This window comes from Electrophorus electricus, chromosome 1 (assembly GCF_041902795.1).
Source record: "Electrophorus electricus isolate QZ-2024a chromosome 1, ASM4190279v1, whole genome shotgun sequence".
Classification (NCBI taxonomy): Eukaryota; Metazoa; Chordata; class Actinopteri; order Gymnotiformes; family Gymnotidae; genus Electrophorus; species Electrophorus electricus.
Window position 1 is genome coordinate 4,964,396 of NC_137497.1, and position 27,121 is coordinate 4,991,516.

At 37.3% G+C, this 27,121-nt stretch overlaps 2 protein-coding genes and 1 pseudogene across 11 annotated transcripts in view; 1 reads left to right on the forward strand and 2 right to left on the reverse strand.

Annotated features, from left to right (window-relative positions):
• LOC113589895 (E3 ubiquitin-protein ligase rnf213-alpha-like) overlaps positions 1–13,072 on the forward strand; it is a 76,091-nt gene extending 63,019 nt beyond the window's left edge. For 6 of the 10 annotated variants that reach the window (XM_035526126.2, XM_035526127.2, XM_035526128.2 and 3 more), the window contains 18 exons: positions 2,250–2,351; positions 4,506–4,721; positions 5,089–5,182; positions 5,526–5,560; positions 5,680–5,774; positions 6,905–7,058; positions 7,315–7,480; positions 7,714–7,805; positions 8,004–8,246; positions 8,619–8,757; positions 9,053–9,127; positions 9,248–9,404; positions 9,519–9,717; positions 9,875–9,946; positions 10,327–10,524; positions 10,621–10,710; positions 10,959–11,128; positions 12,115–13,072. In XM_035526126.2, coding sequence (XP_035382019.2) covers positions 2,250–2,351; positions 4,506–4,721; positions 5,089–5,182; positions 5,526–5,560; positions 5,680–5,774; positions 6,905–7,058; positions 7,315–7,480; positions 7,714–7,805; positions 8,004–8,246; positions 8,619–8,757; positions 9,053–9,127; positions 9,248–9,404; positions 9,519–9,717; positions 9,875–9,946; positions 10,327–10,524; positions 10,621–10,710; positions 10,959–11,128; positions 12,115–12,274 — 2,457 coding nt within the window. In that variant the 3' untranslated portion in view covers positions 12,275–13,072. Of the gene's footprint in view, positions 1–2,249; positions 2,352–4,505; positions 4,722–5,088; positions 5,183–5,525; positions 5,561–5,679; positions 5,775–6,904; positions 7,059–7,314; positions 7,481–7,713; positions 7,806–8,003; positions 8,247–8,618; positions 8,758–9,052; positions 9,128–9,247; positions 9,405–9,518; positions 9,718–9,874; positions 9,947–10,326; positions 10,525–10,620; positions 10,711–10,958; positions 11,129–12,114 lie in introns of those variants that run through there. The other 4 variants (XM_081697801.1, XM_035526129.2, XR_014122575.1 and 1 more) reach the window with 4 other exon arrangements.
• Positions 13,073–14,694: 1,622 nt separating this feature from the next.
• Positions 14,695–16,776, reverse strand: LOC113589896 (patr class I histocompatibility antigen, A-5 alpha chain-like; annotated as a pseudogene).
• A 133-nt stretch (positions 16,777–16,909) lies between these two features.
• On the reverse strand, positions 16,910–25,299 carry LOC118241368 (uncharacterized). The gene is made up of 9 exons (XM_035526213.2): positions 24,913–25,299; positions 24,728–24,807; positions 22,056–22,115; positions 21,223–21,525; positions 20,800–21,090; positions 20,214–20,312; positions 19,453–19,755; positions 18,974–19,273; positions 16,910–17,593 (listed from the first exon to the last, which is right to left on the reverse strand). Exons 1-9 carry the CDS (start codon positions 24,915–24,917, stop codon positions 17,361–17,363), a joined length of 1,674 nt encoding a protein of 557 aa, XP_035382106.2. The 5' UTR covers positions 24,918–25,299; the 3' UTR covers positions 16,910–17,360.
• Positions 25,300–27,121: the final 1,822 nt, after the last annotated feature.

Sequence of the window (27,121 nt, forward strand, 5' to 3'; positions counted from 1 at the left end):
TGAGCTATAGAGTGAGATCTCTAAACAACAACGCAGAAGCTAACAAGCTAGCTACTTTTATGTTTATAAACTATAAATTATGTGGAAATGTACTTTTCCAGGGCATTGTCAAAGATGCATTTCATATTGTAGAGACTATTTAAAGTCCCCTATTTGAATGGAGGACATAGGAAGCAAAATAAAATGAATCCTGTAAATAAGCTAACTAGGTCATCATACTATTAGTTTGTTTGCTAACTTAGCTATTCTAGCCAGTTTCTTGGAGCTTGCTAGTAGCTAACCTTAGTGTAACGTGTTTGGCCCGAGTGCCGAAGGCTGAGGGGCAGGACGCACAGACTCCAGTGACGTGGACGAACATTTATTGTTACATAAAGACAGCGGCACTCACATATAACACAAGAAATAAACAAACACGAAACCGTTAACATTAAACAACAACAATGATAAACACGAATACATGTAACAATGACAATTGGAACAAGAATACAGCGACACCGCTAACATTTAACATCAACAATGACCAACGACACTACACACACTGATGCAGGTGTGTGCAGGTGTGTGTAGGCATGGTTACAAACGAAGATCCTCCCACTGCACGTAGCGGGCCAAACCACGTGACTTGTGAGAGGCAAGCGTTCTGTGACACTTAGAGCTGTAGCTAAATAAGCTAGGTCATCATACTAATTACTTGGAACTTGCTAGTAGCAAATGTTACCTATATTAGCTACTTGCATTTGATCTCGACAACAGCACAGTACATTAAAATCATGGAGCATTCAGGCATCCAGACGTATAAGTTTGAGCCTGCATTGGGGGATATTTCTGTTCCCAACAAAACAGATTTTAATTGACTAGCTAAATGTCTTGTCAAATGACAATGGTTTCCACTTCAGCGGTGGACAAGGTAGCATGAACTTGAAGGAGTGGGTTAGCTAGCTAGCTATAGAGTGGATATCTGTAAAGAAAAGAGCTATATAGTTTTGTTGATGAACTATAAATTAAAAAATACACAACACAAAATAATTTGTTGTTAGCTAGCTAACTCACAAATAGTTGTTAACTAGCTAGCTCACTATGAAAATTTCAACCTAAGATGATCTGGCTTCAACCAATAAAATGTAGATAAAATCACATAGCTATTTAGATGTTGCGGTTGGGGTTGTGATGCCAGTAAAGTTGGAACTGCTCCTTCAATGTCAGTGCTTTACATTTATATGTCAGTTATTTCTAACCAAGTAATTTGATTAGATAAAATACATTCCATGAGTGCTGATATAGAGTATAACAGCTTTGCAACATATCTTGCAAAACTGCAAAAAAAACCAGCATCAAATAAAATTATGCAATGGTCATAAAGAGAGGATGGAACAGAGGAAAGAAGCTCACTAAAAGGTTACTGGGAACCATCCATGGAGAAGAGTCACAGTATCTGATCTGTCTGATCACACTGTCTGATTAAGCTTTTAACTCACTGGACTCACACATGAGACCAAAGTGACTATCAGCAGACTCTTATTTCACTGGTTGCACAATAAATGGAAACACAGATACATGTAACTACATGACAGAAAATTGCAGTCCTGCGGTAACTTACACAAGTAGAAAATGTTTGTATTGCTTAGCATCAGTCCAGTCTCAGTCTGTTTGCTGGAACTATTTGTATTGGTGGAGCTAAATACATTATTAATCTATCTATATCTATCTATCTATTGTCATATTAGTGTTAACTAATAAATTGCACTTGAAGGACTGTTAAAACCAATATCACACTACATGTTGTGCTTTGTATACTGAATATCAGCACAGCTGTGATTGTCTTCAGCCAAAATTCAGTATAACAGCACTCCCTCTTATGTGATTATTGCTTAATTGAAGGAGGTGACAACAGAGTTTGAGGTTCACAGTATGTCAGTTCCATGTACCAAACTCTCATTATTCAACTATGCCAAGGTAATAGTTGTACAGTTTTCCATTCTATGGCACCTTATGCAATATATGAGATCTTTCATGAACATATGGTACATCATGGATATTAGGCTCCGATCATTAAGAATGTTGCTAGTAGATGCCATTTGGAGCAAAAAAGTCTAACTGATTTAAAACCACTGATTTGTATGTTGCTTCACACCACCATCCATTATATATCCTAAGGTGATCATTAATAGATTACAGTACATTAAAATGTGAGGTGCAATATTGTTATGCCTTTGTTAAATGACATCGACTTTATCTTTCATTTTCTACAGGAGTTTGATGGGAGGTCTCCACATTTCCCTGTGTGTATGGCATTAGCTGCAGTGAGACAGGGCACACACAACAGATCCACACAAGAAAATGAAGGGTGTCTGGTGAGATTTTCATAGTTGTACTGACACACTCTTAGTAATCACTATCTGAAATGACTATATAATAGATCATTTATTATGAGTATGAAGTTTAATTGCCTGATATTTTACAAACACAAGATGTGACTTTAACAAGTACTGAGATGATTTACTATACATTGCATTTAACAAACATATGCATGTTTTACAAATACCAGAAGAAATGGAAAGAAATCAAGGATGTTTGTAAATAAATCACATTTTGAAATAAAATCTAAATTTGTAAAAATACAAAATTTAAACAATCATACACCTTTATAAATCATGTGACTTTTGGCATGATTTTTTTCCACTGTTTTAGAATTTGTGGGTCAAAGATTCTTGGAAAACAATGTTTTTGTAAGAGCTTATTTGTCTGTCAAAATCACTTAAAGTTATCCTTGTTAAAGGTTGTTCAACAAGCTACTGAATAGTTGGATGTACTTATATTTTTTCCACAAAATGTACATTTTTGCTAAATACAGTGCATTCATAGTTTTCAGACCCTTTTAAGTTTTCCACATATTGGTATGTTTCAGACACATCTTAAAATTGATTCAACTCTTTTTTTATCAATCCACAGACAATACTCCACAAAGACAAAGCAAAAACTGTTTTTTGTAATATTTTGTACATGTAAAAAAACTAAAAGACAGCATTAACATAAGTATTCAGACCCATTAGACCGCTGGTGTATTTTACCATTATCAATAGTCCTTTTGAAACACTTTTACAAATTTATTGGAGTCCATCCTAAAAAATTGAATCAACATAACTGAGAAAGACACAGTTTGACTCATAGTTGATGGTGTTGCAGTGAAACTCAAGCTATGAGGTTGGGAAAATTGTCTGTAGACCTGCAAGAAAGGATATTTCCAAAGCACAGTTCTGGGGCAAGATACAAGAAAAATTCTGCAGCATTGAAAATGCCATGGTAGAACATGGTAGCCATCATTCTCCTTCAAACGTTTGGAACTACCAACAGATCTGGCAATATTCTGCTGAAATGATTGAATTTGGCCAAAATTCCCAGTGTCACGTAAACCAGGCACTGAGAATCACCATATTAATACCATTCCTACAGTCAAACAGAGTGGTGGCAGTATCATAAATGATGGATGCAGAACAATATTTTCCTGGGTGAAAAGCATTTCAACAAGACAACAACCCAAACCATACCTTCAAGAAAACCCATAAAAGTCCTGGAATTGCCTGCCAGACCTGAACCTAACAGAGCATTTCTGAAGAGACCTGAAAACAGATGTACTCTGACACACCCCATTCAATCTGGCTGAGTTTAAAGAAATAGGAGAAACTTCCATCAGAAAGGTATAACAAGCTTGAAAAATAATTTTCATAAAGACTTGAGCCTGTCATTGCTGTCAAAAGGTGCTTTAACCGAGTACTAACTGAAGAGTCTGAATACATGTGACATTGTGCAATTAGAGGCAGGATGCAGACGCTGAAAGAAGCAATGTTTATTAAGGCCAAATCCACAATTATTGTCATAGGATCAGCCAAGGTTTGAAAAGCCAGAGAAGTAAAAACACAGAAAAAGATGACTAGAAAAATAAAAACAAATAAAAATAAGGTGAAACTGTAACATAGTCCAGATTGCATTTAACATCAACCAACCACCAATACCAAAACAGGAAAAACACAAGACTTAAATACACAATAAACTAATGGGAGCCACCTGGGGCTGACAAAGCAGAGATAGGTGGGAGGCACAGAAAGCACATACATAGACAAGAAACCAAAACAAAAGAACACATGGTAGCTTGGGGATTGCAACAATATGTAAATAGAATTTCAGTTTTCATTTTTATTACATTTTTAAAAAACATTCCAAAAGCCCATTTTTGCCTTATCTTTCTGGAGTATTGAGTGTAAATTGATGACAAAAACATGCCAAATATACAAAAAAAAACAAAACACAAAAAACATGAAAAACTCGAAAAGGTCTCAAAGCTCTGAATGAACTGTAAACAATGATAGTTTGTTTGTCACCTGAGTTTAGATTTACTTAATTTTAAACGTGTCAAAATCCATATGAATTATAATTGTTTCTTACTGGTAATTCATAGATATCTAACCTACTCTACATTTCTATTCATGCAACTCTGTAACTCTTTTTAGATTGCAAAGATGAAGTCAAGAACAGATGCCACCTGGGGAGAGCTTGTTAAAATCTGTGAAAAAATGCTTGATCATTTGGGGAAAGTAAACCCAATTCTGTCAAACACTGATGCTCTGTCTCAGATTGTTCTACACACTGCACTGGTAGCACAGCTGTCTACAGCATCGGAGATGGAGCTACTCAGGACATTGTGCTTCAGTCCTGGAAAATGCAAGGTACACTCTCTTTAGACAGCTGATCTCATCAGTGATCTCAATGGCTTGATGGCTTATCAAAGTTATTTTGAAATAATTTTCCTTCTTTATGAATTCACTGACATTGTAAGGCACCATGAAAAACCAGAGTCACTTAGTGAAGAAAATGTTTCAGAAAATAATTTGCTACTAAGTAAATGTATATAACTAGGAGATCCAAATTCATTTTAGGTGCTTTTTAGGAAATGGCTAATGCATTTACAGAGGTCAGTGTAAGACTGCATCTATTTCCCACCATAAATTGAACGTTTGCTATGCTGAGCAAGTTTCCTTGGCATCACAATTTTAAGTAGTGTACTAACACCACCACATTCTTTTTTGGTACCAGGATATCTTTGTTCCAACAATGCCGAGTTCAGTAAACATAATAAAAGTCTGGACAAAGCAAATGATAGAAACGGGCATGATCTTAAAAATATGGAGTAAGTATTCAGTGTGCATGTCTAATTTCTTATTAAACTTTACAAAAAGGCTTTTGTGTGTGTTTACAAAACTATTCAAACTAAGCCTTAAGTCTCTTATGTCACCGTCAGAGTTGTTGGGGGTCAGTAAGAATTTAACTGACCTTGTTCACACAATTGTGACAGGATGTGAGTCAGTGTGAGCAGAGTACTTGTTGGGTTGCTGCTGGCTGGGCAGTTAGAGTTTCCTACAGGTTCCCTCAACTACCTGGTCTAAACTGCTAACTTATTGCTCATTGTTACTGACATGAATTATTAGCTGAAATCTTACAGCAAAAATATTAACGAAATTCTTTCTCTCCAGTGTGCATGTGTGGTGAACCTGTTTTAATTGGTGAAGTAAGTTATCAGCATAATATTGATAAGCAAGTTTTCTTGGTTTATTTGAATGCTTTATATTAAATTGTATTCAGGTTACACTGCTACTAAGCTATTCTCTAACCAATATTTCAACACAGTGTGGGAGACCAGTGGAGAAAGCACAGTGTTCTAACTGTAAGAGAGAGATTGGTGGAAAGTCACACATACCAGTGAAAGATTTTACTCATTTTGTGTAAGTAATCTGCATGGCACTATGATACCATTACAACCACAGAGTACATTAGCCATTACACATGATCAACCCAGCTCTGAGAATATACTGTATGGTGTGTACAAAAAATATTATTTACATATTTAACAGTAGGGTCTTTAAAACAACATAGGCTGGTTCAGTAGAATGTTTGATGGGTATTTTACATCTTACTACAGTGACTACAATAGACAGAGACGTGTTCCACCTGTGCAAATAATCCATGTTGTGCAATTTCCTTATATAACATGTATATGAAATGGAAGAGTTTGAGGCTGTGGTTTTAAACAAGACATCTATACATGCCTAGATTTACCATACAGCCACTTACTGCTCAACCGCACAACATATGAAATGCTTGGAAATCTCATAAGTAAACAATTCTAGTTACTGGTCTGCCAGTCACTGGTCTGTCACTGGTTCCCAGTGCCCAGCTGTATTGATAGCTAATTTACTGCTTGGTGTGCCGAAATATTAGTCCATTTTGTACTTGTCATTGCTATTACCACTACTAGCAATAAAAATTAAACATGAAGTCCCTCGGCTCTCTTGTTTAGGTGTATGTCAGAATTGGGTGGGTTGTTACTCATCTAAATACTCTAATGTTAACCTTGAAAGTAAAGCAAACCAAAGCAGACCCTAAGTTCTTCACTGTAGCATTCGGGGGCAGTGTCCAATAAATTTTTGATACATTAAAATAAAATGTGTCTGATCTTTCCTGTTACATAGCAAATAAATACCCTGTGCAAATTTTTGTTTGTTTGTTTGCTTGTTTTTAACATTATGAAACATGCAGGATTAATATTACTTTACTTTTTAGCTTTAAGCTTACTGTAACAGTAATATTAATTAATCACTATTAATGCCATCACAAAGATCACACATTACAAATCAGCAAGTTAGAATAACGACAAATGTCATGACAATAACTAAGTAATCCACCCATGTAACTAGTCTAATGGACTGTTACCAATTCAGTGATTAGTGACAGACCACTGTGTGTACCATCAACCTAGCAAGACAAATATGCTTCTACTGAACTGAATACCCAGGAAATAATCACTAATTACTCGTTTGTCAAATTGTGTGTGATGTTCTTATGGTGAAATAAGAAATGGAGAGGGCAGTGGAAGAGGTCATAATCTTGGTGACCCTGCCATTCGGAAGGAACAGGACGGAGAGAGGAATCTCTACGGAGCAAATCTCTTCCTGGTCCGTGCAATGATACACTCAGCCATGCTCTGGGGCACAGTGGAACATGCTGAGGTATGTCAGCAGTGAGAGTTAAGAGTGTGTAGGTGTTCACTAATTGGTATATATAGTATATACAGCAGTTTAGTAATGATTAACATATGAGGATATCATTGAGTATTAGGTTTAGTAGTATTGCTAAGGTTTTGGTAAAGTTATTATTATTATTGTTATTGGTGTTAATATTATTATTAATATTGTTGTAGTCGTCGTTGTTGTTGTTATTAGTACAAATATTACCGAGTTTGATCATATGTGTGTTCTTGTCTAGGATGTTCAAAGTATCATTCAGACTCCACATGAGGATATCAGCAGGCATCTCTGTGACCATCTGCTAAAGGACATTGAAATGCTTGCCAGAGCCTTAGGAAAGAGTACCGAAGACGCTGAAATGACAGTACACTTGTTTTTGAAGTTCATCTTGGAGAGTAACTCTGGTAATACATTTTTATTTTAAGCTTTTAATTGCTTAGAAACATGTACTTCTATTAAACCTAATATGTAAATATACATACATACACATGTATGACAGAAAAACAGTAATTTCAATAATTTGATTATAATAGAAATTATGGATTCATGGAAATGCATTTTTGGTTATCAAACTAGTGATTTTATATGTGCCATTTTTTAAAAATGAGAACAAAACATCTCTGTGCTTTCCTTACAGAACCAAACAGCACAATTCACCTAACAGATACCGAGGAAAAAAGGAAGGACTGGGAGAATGCCGTTCACAAAAAACTTCAGACGTTCCTTCAGGTAACACCAAATCCTTCTTAAAATGGATTCCAGGTTAATGTCATGACTGAGTTTAGTTAAGGCTGATAATCATCTGTTACAGCAATAGATTAATAACTGCAAACATTTACCCTAAAAATTAACTATGATTTTTGTGGGCAAATGATTTTCCAGAAAATCTTCCAAAACGTTTTTATGGTGTGATTGATATTTTTGAAGGATTTTGAGGCGGAGTTCTCAAGCATGAAGAGTAACATTCTTAGAAAGGGTGGTGCGGAAGCTTTGGCACAGATAATGTACAGTAAAGAACCTCATCTGAAGGACATATCAACCACTGGAGTGTTTAATGTGCCACTAATGTGGAGGTTCGAGCACAGGATGACCATTCAGCGCCTCATTCACTTGATTGAGCAGAAGGATGAAAGGAAAAATGTTCCTGTTCTCTCTGAACTCCTAAAAAATGTATGATTTTACATAATTGTAAATCTAAAACTTTATATTTTTTATAACTTTTCTTTTGTCACAAAACACCTTATGGCAAACGGTATATTAAAGTCCTAATATATTTGTTAAAATATTATTTGTCTGTTTGAAGACTCAGGTTTGTATGGTGATCAAAAGACCCATCTTGCTGCAAATGAAAAGATACACTTCAAATACACAAAGCATATTTATCAAAAAGACAATACATTTTACAAATGCGGTGCAGATTCCTGAATACTATATAAATTCAGAAAACAAGCCAGCACAATGGGTCTTCTCAGCCACCGTAGGTCTGTGATAATGAAGAATGAATAAATGAATAATCATCATTAATGTTTCCTTTATTGACAGCACATCCATATCCAGTATATCAGATATCTGCCTCAAGTGCTGAGCTTTCAACAGAAATTGATTTGTCACTTTGAAAATTTGAATCCACATTGTTACACTGATGTACATATTTCCACATTTATGAAGGAGAATGTGGCAGGTGAGAACAAAATACTTTGAATAATATATATATTTTTTGTTATTATTCATTATAAAGAAGAAGTTCACCTTTTCTTATTGGATTTTTAAGAATTCATGCATTAGGCCTAACATCTTTAAGATCTTACATCAGGGGTATGTTAAGATGCCCTTCCAGTTTGTCAGGTTGATGTTGCTGCTGTTTGATGCCTGTTCTGAGCATTCATTGTATGTGTGCATTTTTGAGAGCAAAAATGTGGGGTAGTTATTGTAACTACTTTTAATAAAATATTTATTTTTATTTGTTTACCCCTCAGATGATGCAGCACAAAACTTCATTGAAAACACTGAAATTGTTCAGAAGATATGGTCACATTTATGCTCAATTAATTGTGAGTTTTAACATTGTTTTAACGAATTTATCTAAATGGTGCAACGTCCAGTTTTTCTTCTGTGGAGGTAGATGAAAAGATGGGGGAATTTGTTAGTGCATCACCAAATCTTTGTTGTAGACCCTCAGATCCCAAAGGAGCTGAAGCAGAAAGATGCAAATGACTTAAAGATCCTGGACTTCCTGCCAACAAAGCACTCTGTAGCTCGAGTGGTAACAGAGTTTCTCATAAAAATTCAGAATCACCTCATAATTCTTGCCAACCCAAAAGAAGACAGGTATATTAGAAGCCACACATTTTTAATGATGATACAGCCTTCTATAATTTTTTATTCATATGTGCATATTGATTATTGTGAGAATGAACATCTGTTTTCTTATTTTTATTTAAGGATCATCAATGCTAATGAAGTCAAGTCATCCCACGTAATTGCGTGTATTCCTGAGCAAGACTTCCTGACTGTAGCGATTTCAAATATCGACCATGTCATATATATGGATAAGAAAGAAAGCACCAACTACAATTTCAAAACTGTGGAGAGACAGCTAGTGGATCGGTTCTTCACGGAGAAACCTCTAATCAGACTCACAGTAAGTGTTTAAGGTCATTCAGCTAATCGAGATCTTTGTGTAGGTCATTGTGGTATGTCAGGGGAGTCTTAACTTTAAATACGTTTGATGAAACTTGATTTATTTCTGGTTAAATTCTAAAAAAATCTCAGATTCATTTAAAGTCTTATTGTTCCAGACAATCCCATTGTTTGAATACAATACTGGAACAACACTTCGTGCCTTCTTCATTACTGTGAAAGACAAGCTGGTATGTACATGCAAATGTTTATTTTATCAAAATGTAAATTTTACATTGCTTGCAATGTTATTTATTTTTGTGCTCAGCATGGATCACAATAAAATTCAGTTGATTTTGAATTCTGCCTTTTAATTGTGTCATCCATTCTTGTTTTTTTTAAAATAATTCAGCAAGATTATCTGACATCTGAATAGTGATTCTAAAAAATTATAATTATAAGTTTAGTAACAAAGTATTACCATTTATTGGTTATTGGTTACCTGACATTTAAAATATGAGTTGGTTATCACTCTAGAATATAAATATGGTTATCTACTTTTAGGATCATTTGGATTAATGAAAAATAGTGGTCATGAAAGACATCTTAAAAAGTTTTTTTCTTCCATCAGGAGCCTTTAAATACCAATGACAGGAACTGCATCATGAATGACTTCAGATTTTTGAATGAGATTTCTGCAGCCCTTTCTACTCTGAAGATTGCCATTGGATTTATGAAGCTATCGTTTCCTCAACCAGAACAGTACCTCATGGCATACTTGAAAAAAGATCTGAAACTGGAGGACAGAGTGCAAACTTTGAGCTTACCTGTATATTGACTTTGCTGATTTCTGAAAATGATTTATAGTTACATGTCTTAGATGTTCTCACAATTAAAAATAGTCTTTTTTTAAATCACATTTCAGGTACTGAGAACAAGCAGAGTAAAACATATTCAGTCTCTTTGGGAAGTTTTATCTTTGAGACAGGCCTCTTTACTCATTGAGATGAATCAGGTACTATTAATCATGTGGGTGTGATCTTTTTTATAGAAAAGAAAGACTGAGCCCATTTTTACTCTGGGAATTTTCCCTGTTAAGTAGCATTTCCAAGTTTTTTTTAGAAACTTCTAACTACTAAGGCTAAGACTACTAAGTATATACTTTTGTCCCACATTCACAAAATCAGTGATTTTGAATGAAAACAGATTGGGTTGATTGTAGATCATGTGCATGGGTAACATAAAAATCATTTTGCATTTCAGAATCCATTTTTCATGATTGAAGATCAACACTTTCATGAGGTGTTCACAGAAGATCAGAAGACTGAAAAGAAGAACATTCTGGCAAATGTCCCCAACATGGATGTCCTGATCACAGAGCTCCACTACGTGATCAAGAACATCAAGGTCAAGGATGTCGGCCCAAAGTGGACGTAAGTGCTTGTGCTACCTTTGATCTCCAAAACATCCTTAGTCAATACATTTTACTATTACAACAATCTATAGAGACGTTTAAGAAGTGTTCTATACTGTTCTTTTTCTCAGTAGCTTTATGTTGCCTCTTACATTTCCTCCCTGAGTGGGATGCTCATACACCATTTGTTGTAGCTCTCATATAACAAGGCAGTTTATTTGCATACACCACATTTTTCTCACCTTTCAATTTTTGAAGATATGACAGCAGATTATTTATTATTTTGTAATTGGGTTTGAAATAAAAAATAAAACAAAAGCCTGGTGTATCATTATAGGTAAATTGTTATCAAAAAAGAACAAAACCTGGCATAATATTACAATAATAACCAATATTTTGTAGTCCCTTCCCAATATTTTGTAACATTTATCCTTCAAACAGCTAGCCAGCAGAGCCCAACCAGTTCCACATTTATTTAAAGCAATTATCTCAAATTAGATCATTTGCTAGCAATTAAAAAAATCTGGAAAAATGCAATATCAAATGTATCAAAGGTCTTCTGAGTGTAACGCGGGGAGGCTTGGCAGGATGCAGAAGAGGAGCCGTGATATATACAATGTTTATTTAGACACACGGAAGACAATGTAGCACTAAGGCTATCATGGAATCAAACACTGACAACGTTCACGTTTACACAAAGGACGTATATACGCACACATTAACACAACGAGGAGCAGGTGGGCAACACGGGTTCGTGGCCACACATACGAACACACACACACACACACACACAGGGAGACGTTTGGGAGGAGGAGTGGTACCGTGACATTGAGTATAAACTACTGTATGTACTATATACATAATGTTATGTATGTACTATATTCTTAATAATTTAATCAGATTAGAAATGTATAGTCTATAATATTTTAGTTACACTTCAGTGTAACTGAAAAGTATTGAGTATTAGTATTGAGTAGAGTATTGTTTTTTTCCACAAACTTCTAGAATCCATGAAACATTTGAAGCCTTCATATACCATTGTGAAATTGAAGAGAAGGCCATCATTTGTCTGCAGCATCTTCAGGAGGTGGAGATGAGACATGCCATTGCACTATGGAAACTGGCAGTGCAGATCAAGAAGGGCATCAAAGCCACTGAACCCTAGTGAATCTGGACAACATGAATGTCCAAGATAGTCTTCATGTTACTGAAATTACAACCGGTGTAGTTGCACTGGCATGTTCAAATGCTATATCAGCATTGATTGAAAGAAGAATAATGATCATTAAGTCTCAAACATTGCCTTGCTTGAAACGTATTAAACTTTGCAAATGCACCACTATTTAATCCTAAATATAAGACCTTAAATCGGTAAATGTTAGCTTTTGTTTTGAAGTATGTCTTGGTATCTTAGCATTTAAAACTTAAAACTTTCTTTGCTATCTATAGTTACTCTTTTGTACTAAAAATTGTAATAGAAAGTAGTCATGCATCCTAAAACCAAAGTTTTCCAAGGTACATTTCTATAAGAATTTACCTTAATTTCATGAGAAAAATGTTTTAGTGTCTTCTGCATGAGGCCTTCAAAGGATTTGGATAAATTTGGCTAAAATTGTATAGCTTGGAGTAATAAAGCAGCTAAACTCTACAATAAACAATTGAACATGCATCCAAAATATATGAACATGAAATTATTTACAATCATATCCTTTCCATTATGAAAAAAAAATCCTTCTTTTTTTGTCACTAAAAATTCTAACTTTCTCTGTGTTAGTTGGGTTTATTCATTCATGCTTTATTCATTTATTCTTTGATTTCTGTAGGCACTAATTTGTGATTTAATATGTTATGAAAGTGCATGATTGTGCTTCTGTTATTGCTCAGCAAACATTCATCTAATTAAATTCAGCTAGACTTGCTTAATTCTTTCCACCTAATCATTAATAAAAGGCAGGTGTAGGAACTGGGTGTCTTTCTTTATTATTTTTGCTACATTGTTTCTGTTATATTGAAGAGCCTTAATAGAGAGAACTAAATTCTTCACCTTTTTTGACCACTGCAGTCATGCTTTTGGATCAACCTACTAAGAGCTCCTAGACGTCTAATGTGACTTTAATTTGTTTTGCAGTTTCACTCCCTCTTGGTATTAAATATTTGAATGTCCTTTATGCTTATATGAAGTTACACCTAGTCCTGTGCTGCTTTTCCTCAATGCTCACAGCAAATTATGTGCAAATTGCATATGTGCATTTGAGTGTTTGTAACATAATGGCAGTTACATTTGCAAGAACACCACTAAGCATTACTGCTACTTTAAATCAGAAAAGTCAGTGATACCCAACTATTTGCATCCTTTGTATATAGACTTAATATTAAATGAAACTATTTTAGAATCTGCCAGGTGAATGTGTGAGTAGCTTATAAAGCCTATTATCAATGTTTCTTTCAGAATTTCTACTAAAACATTTTCCTTTATTTTAAAGCATTAAAAAGCCTTGTCTGCTCCTTTTTGTTAGAAATGATTTCTGCCACTTCTGCTCAATTCTTGTCATTTTGACATTCCACAGTTGAAATGGGTTCTTTCCAAATTCACCAAGTCAAGCTAAGGATTAATGATGATCTTAACCAAGATAAGGATTAATGATGAGGTTAGCCAAGCTAAGGATTTCAGTGATTCATTGAAGAGGAACCAGCATGTTTTTTTCATTGCTCAGTACTTTTCCACTGCTGGGTGACATTGAACAATATTGGTTAGGATTAGGGTTAAACTTTGGAACTCAACTCAAAAATCCAACACTTCTATGATACCAGACATTGAAACTTCTCTGAATGATGCTGACCTGAAATTTTTCAAACTCATAGGACTTTTTACATCACTCAGTGTGGACAAATGAGCCCCAAAGATTAAAATCAGTGACCTTGAGAATCACACTTGTACGAAGTCTATGCATTATTATCCAGAGCTGAGGGTTTGGAAGGCTTGCACCCTTCATGTTAACCTTCTTCATGGAGCCGCTCGGTGACAGTCTTCTGAATACCCCTTAAATTGTACATCAGCTATCCTAATGCCCTTGTGCTAGGCCCCTGTGCCTGCTAAAATAAATATATATGAACCTGATGACTCCAATAAAGATGTTTCTAATGAAGTATGGGTGTACTTGCAGCTATAATCTAATAAATTCATCTTAATTAATTAATTAATCTCAGAATGTCCACCCTGTCTGTATGAAGATTTACATCTGCTCTGTGCTGCTGATTCCAGTGTTCACCAGACGTCCAAGTGAAAAATCAAACACTGAGGATGAGAAGGAGAATCACCAAGCCCACCAACACGCCCCCTAAAACTCCACCTGAAACACCAGAGGGCCATCACTGTACCTCCATTAGCTGCATAGTGAAAATGATTTTCAGATTTACATCTTTTTTTCTTTTGAATCGGATTTCTACTACTTGTGTTCAGGACACTGTGATAAGCCACTCTTAGCACTCTTAGATTTTTGCATTTAGAGTAAGACAATATTTGTTTCAATTGATACAGAAAAAGCTACAGAGGCAATAAAGAAATACAGCACATCTTCTATAATTTTATTGATCTGACAGGACTCTGCGATCAGCCACTCTCAGCACTAACTCCTTCTCCAGTCCACTGTGCTGAACTACACAGGTGTGCTCATTCTTATGAAGCTCCTCAGATGAGACTGTCGAGAATGCTTCTCTTCTGGAAGGGCCCATCATGGATGGGTGACGTCTCTCTGAGCTCCATGTTCTCATGCAGGCCCTTTCCATTCTTCTGCCAGGAGAAGAAGCTTGTAGCATGACACACCACTGGAGAAGAGGAGTCCTTCTGGAACAGGGTCACCTCAGGAGGGTCTGGAGGGAGACAAAGAAGGTGTGGCAGAGTTATATATGCATCGTGCAATTCATAATATTCTAACAGCACATGATGAAATATGTAGTGATAAAGGCCAGTGATCATTAGAAAGAGACAGGGACTGACATGCATAGCAATTACTCTGAAAATGCATGTAATAAAAAAATATTTTCATGTTTGGGGATGTTTACCTTATTTGGCTTTCTTCTAAAGTCAAAAAGTAAAAATCGACTTTTCCTCTCCAGAGCATCTCTGCCATGAACCACATACTTCTGTAGCCACTCGATACAGGTGTTCTCCAGGTAGGCCTTAGCCTGGGCAGTCCATGCTCTTTGCTCAGTAATTGCCCACTTGAGTTTGGTAATAGCAGCTTTAGGTTTAGCTGCAGTCCAGGTGAGGGTGTTCAGATCCAGACTGAGGAAGTCTTCTCCATCATAACCGTACTGCATGTATCCTCTCTTGGTTCCATCATCATCCAACTCACATCCATACATCAGTTGCACATTGTGAACCCTTAAAGAGATACACAGACACACACACAGACACACACACACGGACACACACACACACACACACATGGTCATTTCTACTTTGATGGAACAAAACAAAATGACAAACAAATAAACAACAGGTCAATAAAACTAAATGAATGAGTGGGGCTTTCATGAGGGGTAGAATCTTCCCACAGTCTGAAAGGATGCAAGGTCATTTAACACTGAAGTGTTCAGTCAGTATATTCACAAAGGTTTGCTCCTACTGCAAAGTGCTGCCTCAGCTGGCTCTGTCAGGGACTACATGTGTGGGAACTATTCTGGCTCCTGGTGTGTCCAGTCCAGGTGTCGTCAGTCAGAGTGTGGAAGCCTGAGGGAGTGACCTGCACCTTCCTCCACCTGCACCTTCCTCCACCTACACACAGATCAGGGAGCCCAACACCATCTCCACGTTTGGGTCTGGGCACCCTGAGGACACTTTCGGCCATTTACTGAAACATGTTCTAAAAATTAAAATCAACATTATTTCATTTTGTTTTGGGGATTTTACACCTTAATATTGCAGAAATAATAGTGCAGCTCCCACTCATACACAATAATGAGTTTGTCCCAGTCTTGCTCTGTATGGATCTGAACAAAGGCAGCCAAGTTTTGGAGATCTTTGGACTATATTTTATTTTAAATTGCCATAAAAGTGACTAAGTTATATTTCTAATGGACACAACTACCCAGAAACGGGCTACCATTAAAAATATATTGGGACCACTTAAGATAGTTAAAACTAGAGCTACCTGTCTTTCCTTCTCTATATCTTGAAACTTATTTTCATTAAATCGAGTAGTTCTAATGTCCGCCATAAGGGGACAGCAATGCACAGTTTAAAAGATTATGTTCAACCGTGCAGGGTCTTAGTCTGTCCACGTAAGATCCTTTGAAACTGTATCTGTATTACTTAATCACACTAAACATATGCAGTTGAAGATTTAACATTTTGGGGTTAAAAACAGAGGAGAGAAGGCAAATAAAGGCAAGAGAACTGGTAGAGGAGACAAGGTAGGTAGAGAGGAGGGGGCAGGTAGAAGAGAGAGGCAGGTAAGAGAGGCGGGGCAGGTAGAGAGGAAGGGGCAGGTGGGGGGGGGCAGGAGAAGGAGTCAAAAATCTCAAAGTGTTTCATAAAGAAAAGGTAAACCAGATTTCAAGATTAAGTTCATTAATAAAATAAAATTACTAACAAATAAATATTATGCAATATTATGAACTATAAAATAAAAAGTGTGGAAGCACACGTGGGGAGATGTGGTTTATGCAGATTGCTACAGATTAGTGCAGTCTTGGTACTTTCCCTGAGAAAGCATAATATTAATATTTGTACATTAGGTGTGTAGTACAGCAACCTTTACTCATGCAGTATGTACATACAGTTCTCACCCACATAAAGTATGTATATCTTTCTACTTTATTTTGTAAAGACAGCTGAATATATTGTAATTGTGCAGAACAGTAAGTCGGTGTCACATACACTGCTGTTACATCATTGATTAATGAAAAGAGCTGCTGATGTTTAAATCTTAAAATATATTTTCCCCATCAACTTTTTCATGCTAATTCTTTTATGATTTATCATTTCCATTATAAGTGCGGTTGCATAGTTTTAGAAATTTGGTTTTTATAATGTAAACATATAATGAGTTTTATAATGTAAAACTGTAAAACCTCATTTTGCAGTGGAAAATGCCCACTGCATATTCCATTATGGTGGCTGTATGTGAGTCTTCCGTATGTCTCATGGTTGGTGTTTGCACACACAAAGAATCACTGCAGAAAACTGCAATTCTGTATTTGATGAATCATGCTCAGGATGAGAGAGCAGTGATTCATTATTTGATGACTCATGATTCAAGAATGGTTCCTGAGTGTCTGGTTCCCTCTCTGGAACATTCTGATTGGTCGTCTTCCTCATTCATCTCTTGCTGTACAAGTTCATTTGGTTGAACGTTCTTACATGACCAGCAATTCTGTAATTTCTTTCGGAACAGCACCACTGCAGGCACCAGTAAGATCAGTATGACGAGTGGCAGCACCACTGCCAGCACAGTGTGTGTGTCAGGTTCTTCCTTCATACCTAAACACAGAACACAAAATGTTAGGAGGGTTTAAACACTCTGAAAGTGAACTGTGCAAAAGGCCCTTAGTGTTAAATGCACTAGTTTGTGTGTTGTGTTGAGTACGATTTGATCATGAGATTTGAGGATACAGAACAATGCTTTGGGCTGCAACCAGGAACAGTTGAGTTAGAAAAAGATGGGAAGGCAGAGTAGTTGACTAAAATAAAGTAAACCTATTGCTTTAATCTTAGTTTATTTCCTATTTTTATTTATTATGTTTATCTGGTAAAAATCACATCAAAGATACAATTTGATTTCACTCATTAAAAGTGAAAAAGCTCAGACAAATGTGACACTGAGCATTAGTTTCCTTGTTCGCTCATTTTCATCCTGAACATTTTCACGTGTCAGTATTCTTTCCTCTGCATTTGTCTTCATTGTTATCAACATAACATTACCCATAATACACAGCACACATTTCATGTAACTGGTCTGGGCATCAATTTGGTAATAATTTCATAATAATTAATCTCCACACCTTCCTATTTATATTCCATGTTACCCATCATTTTTGTAGCTTGCACTTATTTGACACATCTGCATGAAAATAAAGGCCGTCTTGGATGGTCCATATGACTTAGGGTGCTATGTAACAAGGCATCAGGGTGAACAGGATAACTGGCACAGGGTTCAAACTGAAGATGTGTGGAACTAGAAGAATCTGCTGTTCTTGCTACACCACTGGGAGAGTGAGATAAATATGGAGAATAACTTCTATCGAAGCTGATAAGAGCAGAAGGAAGCTGAGGTCTCACCAAGCCACACAGGATGGGATTACAGGCAAGAAAACCCCAGCTGCTTCTGAATAAACAAATAAAAGGGAGCGAACCCCACTAGACTGGCCTGGTGCAGAGTTCAAACCAGGTGCTGAACTAGAATGAAGTCTTGACTCTAACCACTACACTGTAAGACACAACAATTATGCAGGGAGACTGCCTGCAACAGAAAGAAAGTTCTCACACAGAGGGAGAGAAACAGTCTTTGTGAGGCAGCTATATATGGGTGAGGCCACCTGTGGGACATCAGGCTAACGAGCACTGATTAATTCCCAACTCATGATCTTTCTCAGGTGGCAGACAGCCGGCATTGTGAGCCCCCATTAAAATAGGATGTTATGCATTATGTTCTAAGGATCTAGCCAGTTCAATAATGTATTGGAAAACCAAAAAATCTATATAATAAAATCTGTAACAGTGTATTAAAATTCAAATGTACTCAAGCTTTAACCTAATTTAATTTTTAAAATATTGATAAGAAATTGATTATTTGGTAAAAATGAATTTAAAAGCTTTTCTCTGACTAAAGAGTTAGTCAGACACCATGAAATCAAAGCTTACCACCAAAAGTGGCTGTGGTGACAGTGTATGTAGCAATGACTTCCTCATTGCTGGTGTCCTGTATGGTATACACTCCACTATCAGACTCCTTCAGACCCTTCAGCTGCAGACTGGAACTGAATGACACTCTCTTCCCATACTCAGAGACACACTGAACTTCACGCCCCGTAATCTCACATAGTCTGACAGTGGTTGGTTTGGTGTCACCAGTCCTGTTCAGAATCACCTCCACTGGTACTGAGATGGGCACGTTCATGCTGAGAGATTCTCCACGATGGACATGAACTTTAAAACTGAAAGCTGGATGTAGAGAAACAAATATGAAGAACATCCTGATATTCCATTCTGTAGTGTATAAGTAATATGCAATAATACAGTCACACCACATAATTAACACTGAATCTAGTTTTATAAAAGGCTTAGACTGCTCTTACCTACTGTTCAATCTGAACATGACAAGACAGTAAAGTATTACTTACCATGGACTTGAAGATTCCAATCACATAATGTTTTACCACTGCAGCTGCAGGTGTACCAGGCACTCTTATTGAATTCAACATCGGTGATGGTGAGGGAGAAATCTCCCTTCAGGTACTGATCATGGGACATGTGAAAACCTTCCTTTGACTGACATGATGTCTGATTACACTGAGCCAGAATGTCATCTGGTTTATGGTACACAGTCCATGTGACCAGACTAGAACACGTCTGACTGCAGGGGAGAGTTGGATTCTCATTAAGCTTCACTCTTATAACAGGATTCTGTGGCTCTTGACGTAGAACTGCAGAAAAACATCACATAATCACATAGAAACAGAACTTAGGCTGCATGTAGGTTCAGTTTTCATTCATATTTGTATTGTATTTACATGTATACAGATTATACTTTACATTATACACAAGATATTCTCTGTTCTACAACACAAGTACCCAAGCAACTAAAATTGTTATAACCATGTGAGTACAGTCAAGATGACATAATGCGAGACCATAATGCTCACACTGCCTTATGCAAGCTGTAACCTGGTTCCATTTAAAAAATATATGGTTAGGAAACTGAATATATTTGAAAAATAGGAATTTGATAGCATTTCCCTGATGTGATTCAGTCAGCTGACCTAATACATCAGGACAGTAGAAACCCTCTAGAAGCCATGAAAGACATCACCAGGAGAGTAGTAACCTCTAGAAGCCAGCAAGGACATTTATATCTGTGGACTAATGATGAGTGATCTCTTACCTGTTTTCAGGTGGGAACGACAGCGTGAGTCATCCGGCTCCTTTGTAGAGTCCAGGCCATTCCAGGGAGAGCTGGGACAGGGGTGGCTGCTTAATGAACCTGCAGGAAAGAAAGAAAATATGAATCACAGCTGGCTAGTTAAGTATGTAATCTTATCTAAAGGGCATGACCTAGTATCATTAATGATTAAAGTCCATATGGTGAAAATTAATGACAGGAAAGATATGGTTCCATTTTTAGTGTTAATCTGTGTTATACCTGCTTGCTGAAATGGTTTAGCCCAGTGTTAAGGGAAGGGGCTATAGGTATATAACCAGGAGAGGAAGGGAACATGGGAAGGATGTTGTGTGTGACTTTGCCCTCTTCTCATTTACTGTGATGAGTAAAAGAGCTTTCAGCCATCATATTTGTTTTGTATTGTACAGTTAATATGCTGTGTTGTGAGATTTCAGATTAAAAATGTTTACCATTGAAGAAGCCTGAAATATTTGTTCTCAGGTTTATGACCCATTTCTGGGAAAACATTCTTCACATCTTAGGTTAACCATAACTAAAGAATTACAAACACAGTAAAATCAAATCTTACCTCCAGCTATTACTGAGTATGCAGCAATGACTTCATCATTCCTGGTGTCCCGTATGTTGTAAACTCCACAATCAGACTCCTCCAGATCCTTCAGCTGCAGACTGAAACTGAATGACACTCTCTTCTCATACTCAGGGACACACTGAATTTCACGCCCCCTAATCTCACACAGTTTGACAGTGTTTGGTTTGGTGTCACCAGTCCTGTTCAGAATCACCTCCACTGGCTCTGAGACATTCACATCCATGCTGAGAGATTCTCCAGGATGGAAATGTTTGTGGACATTTACAGCTGTAGAGGAACAGCAAGCAAAACACCACAAATATACAAATATAGTCTAAACTGTATTTCACTGTATAAACAGTCGATTCTAAACAATCTCATATCAATAAAACAAGTCAAATATCAAGCAATCACACTTACACTCAATCTGAATGCTCAAATCACAAATGTCTACAGCTTCACACTCACAGGTGTACCAGGCCCTCTTAGTGTAATCAACATCATTGATGGTGAGGGAGAGATCTCCCTTCAGGTACTGATCATGGGACATGTGAAATCCCTCCTTTGACTGACATGATGTCTGATTACACTGAGCCAGAATGTCACCTGCTTTATGGAACACAGTCCATGTAACCAGACCAGAACACATCCTATTACAGGGGAGAGTAGCAGCTTCATGAAGATTCACCTTTACAGGAGTGACTGCTGAAACTGGAGAAAAGACTGGAACAAAACAAAGTACATTTAGTCAGGAGAGAGGGAACTAATAAGGCCAATATTTTGGTAATTAGATATATTATTTCCTGTTAAAATCATGTAATAACAAGCATACATAATACAGCTGTGTATTATGCATTATTATTATTGCACAGAAACACCCTATCCACATTTTGTCATTGTACAGCCCTTCCCCCTAAACGTCTCCTCGTGTGTGTTCGTCAATGTGGCCACACCCTCCCTGTGTGACACACCTGCTCTTCATTGTGTCATTAGTATACGTGTATACATGTTTATCATTTATGTGTCTGTTGTCTGTGTCTGACCCATTAGCCTGCATGCTATGTTGTATATGTTATATGTGAAAATAAACCGTGTGTTCCTGTTTATGTGACTCGTCCCCGCATCCTGCTTTACCTCCGCGTCACACATTTATGTTGTTGATTGCTGTTTGTGTAAACAATGCAATTACTGTAACTCAAAGATGTCAGTTACAACAGAGGAATTAATTTAAAAAATAAATTTGTTGTACTTACCATTAGAGATCATCAGGAGTGCTAACATGGAGTACAGGGCGATATTGAAGTCCTTCATGGCTGTAGAGACCACAGATGTATTTGCACATGTTCAAGTAGGATTCAGGAACAAATAAGGAAATGGATTTTTGGGAGCAGTGGGGAGGAGTGCTGGAGTGAAGTAAAAATTAACTGACCACCTTCAGAAAGTCTTATGGATAATTCCCATGGGAATCTCATAGACATGTCTAACTGCTACTCATATGAAATGTGCTGAATTTGCACCCACTGAATAATAATACTTGTAATGAGCATGTACAGGACCACAAACAAAAAGGTTCATAATGAATTAAAGTATCTGGCTTTAGGAAGTCCACATGCCATACATATTTTTTTTAACTATGACAAAATGAATGCATGTAGATGAGATGAATAGGAGTGCATGCGAGTGAAATTAACACGTCATTATATGCATATTTATAACACTATAAACCTTACAAATATATAACAAATTTATAATACTGCTGCACTCCCTATACCACTACTAGCGTAAGGAATGGGCACATGTAAACCCGCCTCTTATGTTGGTGCCCCAGAATTTTGCACTATGCCACTGTATAATATCTGTCCTCCCAATATCCATTATACCCATTATTTACTTGCAAACAACTATTTATGAAATGTTATCTTCCCCTGTCCTCGCCATTGTGAAATTGCAACTATGCAGCCAGCCGATATCTGGCGTTATAACCCTGTCTCTCTCACTGGCAGGTACACGTGTTATAACCCAGTGTCACGCACTAAGTAGACTAAAGCCCGTTTACATCAGAAGAGATCCTACTTCAAGCAGAAGTCCGCGTGTAAAGGGACACAACGACAAATATTCCTGCAGTGACACTCACTTGGGAATCATAATAAAATCTCTGTTAACAACTCCGTAAAAGTGTTTTCCTTGTTGTATGTAATTGTCATATGTATATGTCTCGTGTTTTATTGTTGTTAGTCTGTTCTCCGTTGTTAATGTGTATATTTAAGGTCCTGTTTAGTTGTTACTCTTTGCTGGTGTGTAACCCACGTATGCTGTGTTTCAGCTGCCTAAGTGCATTCCTGTTATCGTGCGTAAAGCTGTTTTGTAAACCTGTATTGTTTTGTGTTGTTCACGTTCATTGTCATTCCTCGTGTTTTAATTTCGTTTTATTGTGTTTAATAAACGTTTATTTCGTCTCGGTTCGCCTCTGCATCCCACCTCGTAAAACTTAAGACTAATAAAGTGGCCCCCGAGAAATGAGAAGAGAACAGATGACTGGAGACGAAAAGAGAAGATTGGAGAAAAGAGATGAGGTGAGACAGAGAGGAGAGAACAGCTGAGTAACAAAGGAGAGGAAAGACAAGATATGAATGGAAAGCAAATTAGAATAGATGAGCAGCTAGAGAGGAGAAGATAAGTCGAGAGGAGAAAGTTGCCTTGTACTTTTGGTTCCTTATAATATATAAGGATGATATTTCATCTCATAAATTAATGAAGTATGTGACGTGGGAGGCGAGGCAGGATGCAAAGATGAGCCGTGTGTGATATAGAGAAAACGGAATATGATTGTGAGCGACCGAGGGAAAGGCGCATGCCCAGAACCCATGTAATTAAGGAGGGGGAACCCCCTTCGTTATGAGCGAGTGTATTTCAGGGCGACGAACTGAGCGGTATAAAGACGGCAGAGGCTAAAAGTGGTTGGATGGCGTTTGGAAAGTGTTCTAGTCGGCGCGAACAGACACGGGAAAATAGCAGCGTGATAGGTTGCGTCCTGGATGAAAGGAGAGCGGTGGGAAAAGTGAAAACATTTTAAGTGGGTGAGCGCAATTTCGGTAAATATGGAATATGACGTAAGGTGACGTTTAAATATGAAGCGTTATAATGTTTGTCGACTTTGTGCTTAATTTATGATGTGGGATAATCTGTTTTGTTTTTTGTGTGCCTGGAGCTGAGTTACTTTTTTGTTCCCTCTACGTTTGGTCCCGATAAGTTCGTTCCCGCGATGATTGTCTTCTGATTGAGTTTTTCTGTGATGTTCGGTTTTATTGGGTGTGGAAGTATTTTAGTTATCACAAACTGTACTGATGAAGTGATTTCTTGCGCATGCGTGATGGTAACCACGTTAAATGTTAGTGAAGCCCTTTTGTGCCTAAACTCAGAAACAGCTTTTCCACTCAGTATGTTTTATAGTTTTTAAATTCTATTAACAAATTTGTCTGCCCTCGTACTGGTGGTGTTGCTTTTTAAAGAAAGCCTAAGGTGGTACTTGTTACACGTGGTTCACACGACACAGACGTTTAACACCAAACCAAACATCATGAACATTAAGCACCAACACTTCTTACAATGTAACAGGCAGTCTTAACACAGAAGGAAGCAGGTGATACATGGACTCAAACACCGCCGAATGATGAGATGATGATGAGAGACAGGTGTAACACAAAATAGACTAACAAGGACATGCGTAGCCAGGTACACACACAGGCAAACACTGACAAAATGTTACCAGACTACTTGATAACTGCCCGCCCGCTGAACGAGTTAATTTTTAACTAAAGGCAATTACTAAAGGCAATGTACTAGTCATGGAAACACGTAAACTAAACACATTACCCAAACATTTTCTATGATTTTAGCTAAATGGACTAAACATGACTAAACTTACCTCCCAATGCCGGATGAATAAGACATGCAAAAAGTACAATCGAGCATACATTTCCGCTTTGAATTGAGTCGACAGGAAGTCTGCGTTAACCACAAGATGTAAAAACCCAACCTAAATGATTTGTTTACAGCTTCAATCCCTACTTGTAAGGTTTTTAGAATACACAGGTACATTATATAGTTCACCTCATAATGTAATTTCTGTTCCATTGACCATAAATTCAATTGTAATTTAATATTACATAAAATTTAATTTTAAATTCTATTTTCACATCAATTTGCAAAATATTTAATACACTGTTGAAATCCATTGTTTTTAATCCACAAATTTTATTCTAAACAATTACCACGTACACTGCCTGGCCAAAAAAAGTGCGAGTCCTCCAGCTCCTTTGTAGAGTCCAGGCAATTCCAGGGAGAGCTGGGACAGGGGTGGATACTTAAAGAACCTGCAGGAAAGAAAGAAAATATGAATCACAGCTGGTTAATTAAATATGTAAACTTGCCTATAGCACATGACCTAGTATCATTAATGATTAAAATCTGTACACTGAACATTAATGACAGGACAGATACATTTTTACTGTTAATCTGTATTACACACACTTGCTGAAAAGGTTTAGCCCAGTGTTAAGGGGAGGGGCTACAGGTATATAACCAGGAGAGGAAGGGAAAATGGGGAAGGTTGCTGTGGCTGTCATGCTTGCCCTCTTCTCATTTACTGTGATGAGTAAAAGAGCTTTCAGCTATCATGTTTGTTTTTGTACTTACAGTTAATATGTTGTGGTGTGAAGATTTCTAATTAAAAATGTTTACTGTGGAAGAAGCCTGAAGTCTTTGCCCAGTGTCTAAGGGAGGTATGCCTCAGGTTTGTGACCCATTTCTCAGAAAACATTCCTCACACATGACTGAAGGGTTAGTCAGACACAATAAAATCAAAGCTTACCACCAACTTTTACTGTGTACGTACCAGTGACCTCATCATTCCTGGTGTCCTGTATGGTGTAAACACCACTATCAGACTCCATCTCCTTCGACTGTAGACTGGAACTGAATGACACTCTCATACTCAGACACACACTGAATTTCACGCCCATCAAGTTCCCATAGTCTGACAGGGTTTGGTTGGTGTCATCAGTCCTGTCCAGAATCACCTCCACTGGCTCTGAGATGGGCACATCCATGCTGAGAGATTCTCCAGGACATGTACGTGCACATTTACAGCTGTAGAGGAACAGCAAGCAAAACAACAAATATCAACAAATAAAGTGTTGAAGTGGTCTGAGTTCATGTATAAACATGTTAGAACAAATGTATTGAAACATGAAAACACTTACAATCAACCCCACCGCTCACATCACAGATCTCCACATCATCTCATACACATGTGAACCAGCTTAGTCTTGATGTCATCAACATCACTGATGGTGAGGGAGAGATCTCCCTTCAGGTACTGATCATGGGACATGTGAAATCCCTCCTTTGACTGGCATGATGTCTGGTTACACTGAGCCAGAATGTCACGTGATTTATGGAACACAGTCCATGTGACCAGACCAGAATACGTCCTATTACAGGGGAGAGTAGCAGCTTCATGAAGATTCACTTTCACAAGACTGACTGCTGAAACTGGAGAAAAGACTGGAACAAAACAAAGTACATTTAGTCAGGAGAGAGGGAACTAGTAAGGCCAATATTTTGGTAATTAGATATATTATTTTCTGTTAAAATCATGTAATAATACATAATACATGTAATAATACATAATACAGCATAGATAATACAGCTGTGTATTATGCATTATGATTACTGCACAGAAACACCCTATCCACTTTTTGTCATGTATACATGTCTATGGTTTGTGTCTGTGTTGTCTGTATCTGACCCATTATCCATTACCTACTACACACTACATTCAGTAATTACTGTATATTGGTCTCTATAGTAGTATGCAGTATGGTAATCAGTATGTAACAGACCATACTACAGGGTCACATGAATGTATGAAGGTTTCACCCTCTTGGGACAGATTTTCCACTACCATTGCATGACAGAATCCGGTACACCACGGAGACAGCTCTGGTCACCTACTGGAATATTCGGCTGGAGTAGTACGTCCTCTGGGGACCTTTTCATGTAAAAATGTCATTTCTGGAAAATTCATTTTGGTCACATAATGGGCTCAGTCAGTACACGAGTGGCAGTAGTGGGCTATTGTGAACACAGTCTGTGAGCTGCTCTTAAATAGGCTGGATGACAGGTGTTGCTGGTTGTCCTTAAGTCCTGGGAGGCAGTTCTATGCCTCCCTCTGTGGGCCGAAGGTGGCCTAGCTGATGACCCAGCCCCAAAATATTTTTTGATTCAGCATGCACCACTTTTTAGTTGTCACAAATGA

Bases quoted from the DNA above. Each gene is read 5' to 3' on its own strand.
- LOC118241368 (XM_035526213.2), bottom strand. The intron at 21,526-22,055 runs GTAAGTACAACA...GTTTTGTTCCAG, and splicing joins ACTCCTGATGATCTCTAATG to TCTTTTCTCCAGTTTCAGCA. The intron at 21,091-21,222 runs GTAAGTGTGATT...GTTCCTCTACAG, and splicing joins TTTGAGCATTCAGATTGAGT to CTGTAAATGTCCACAAACAT.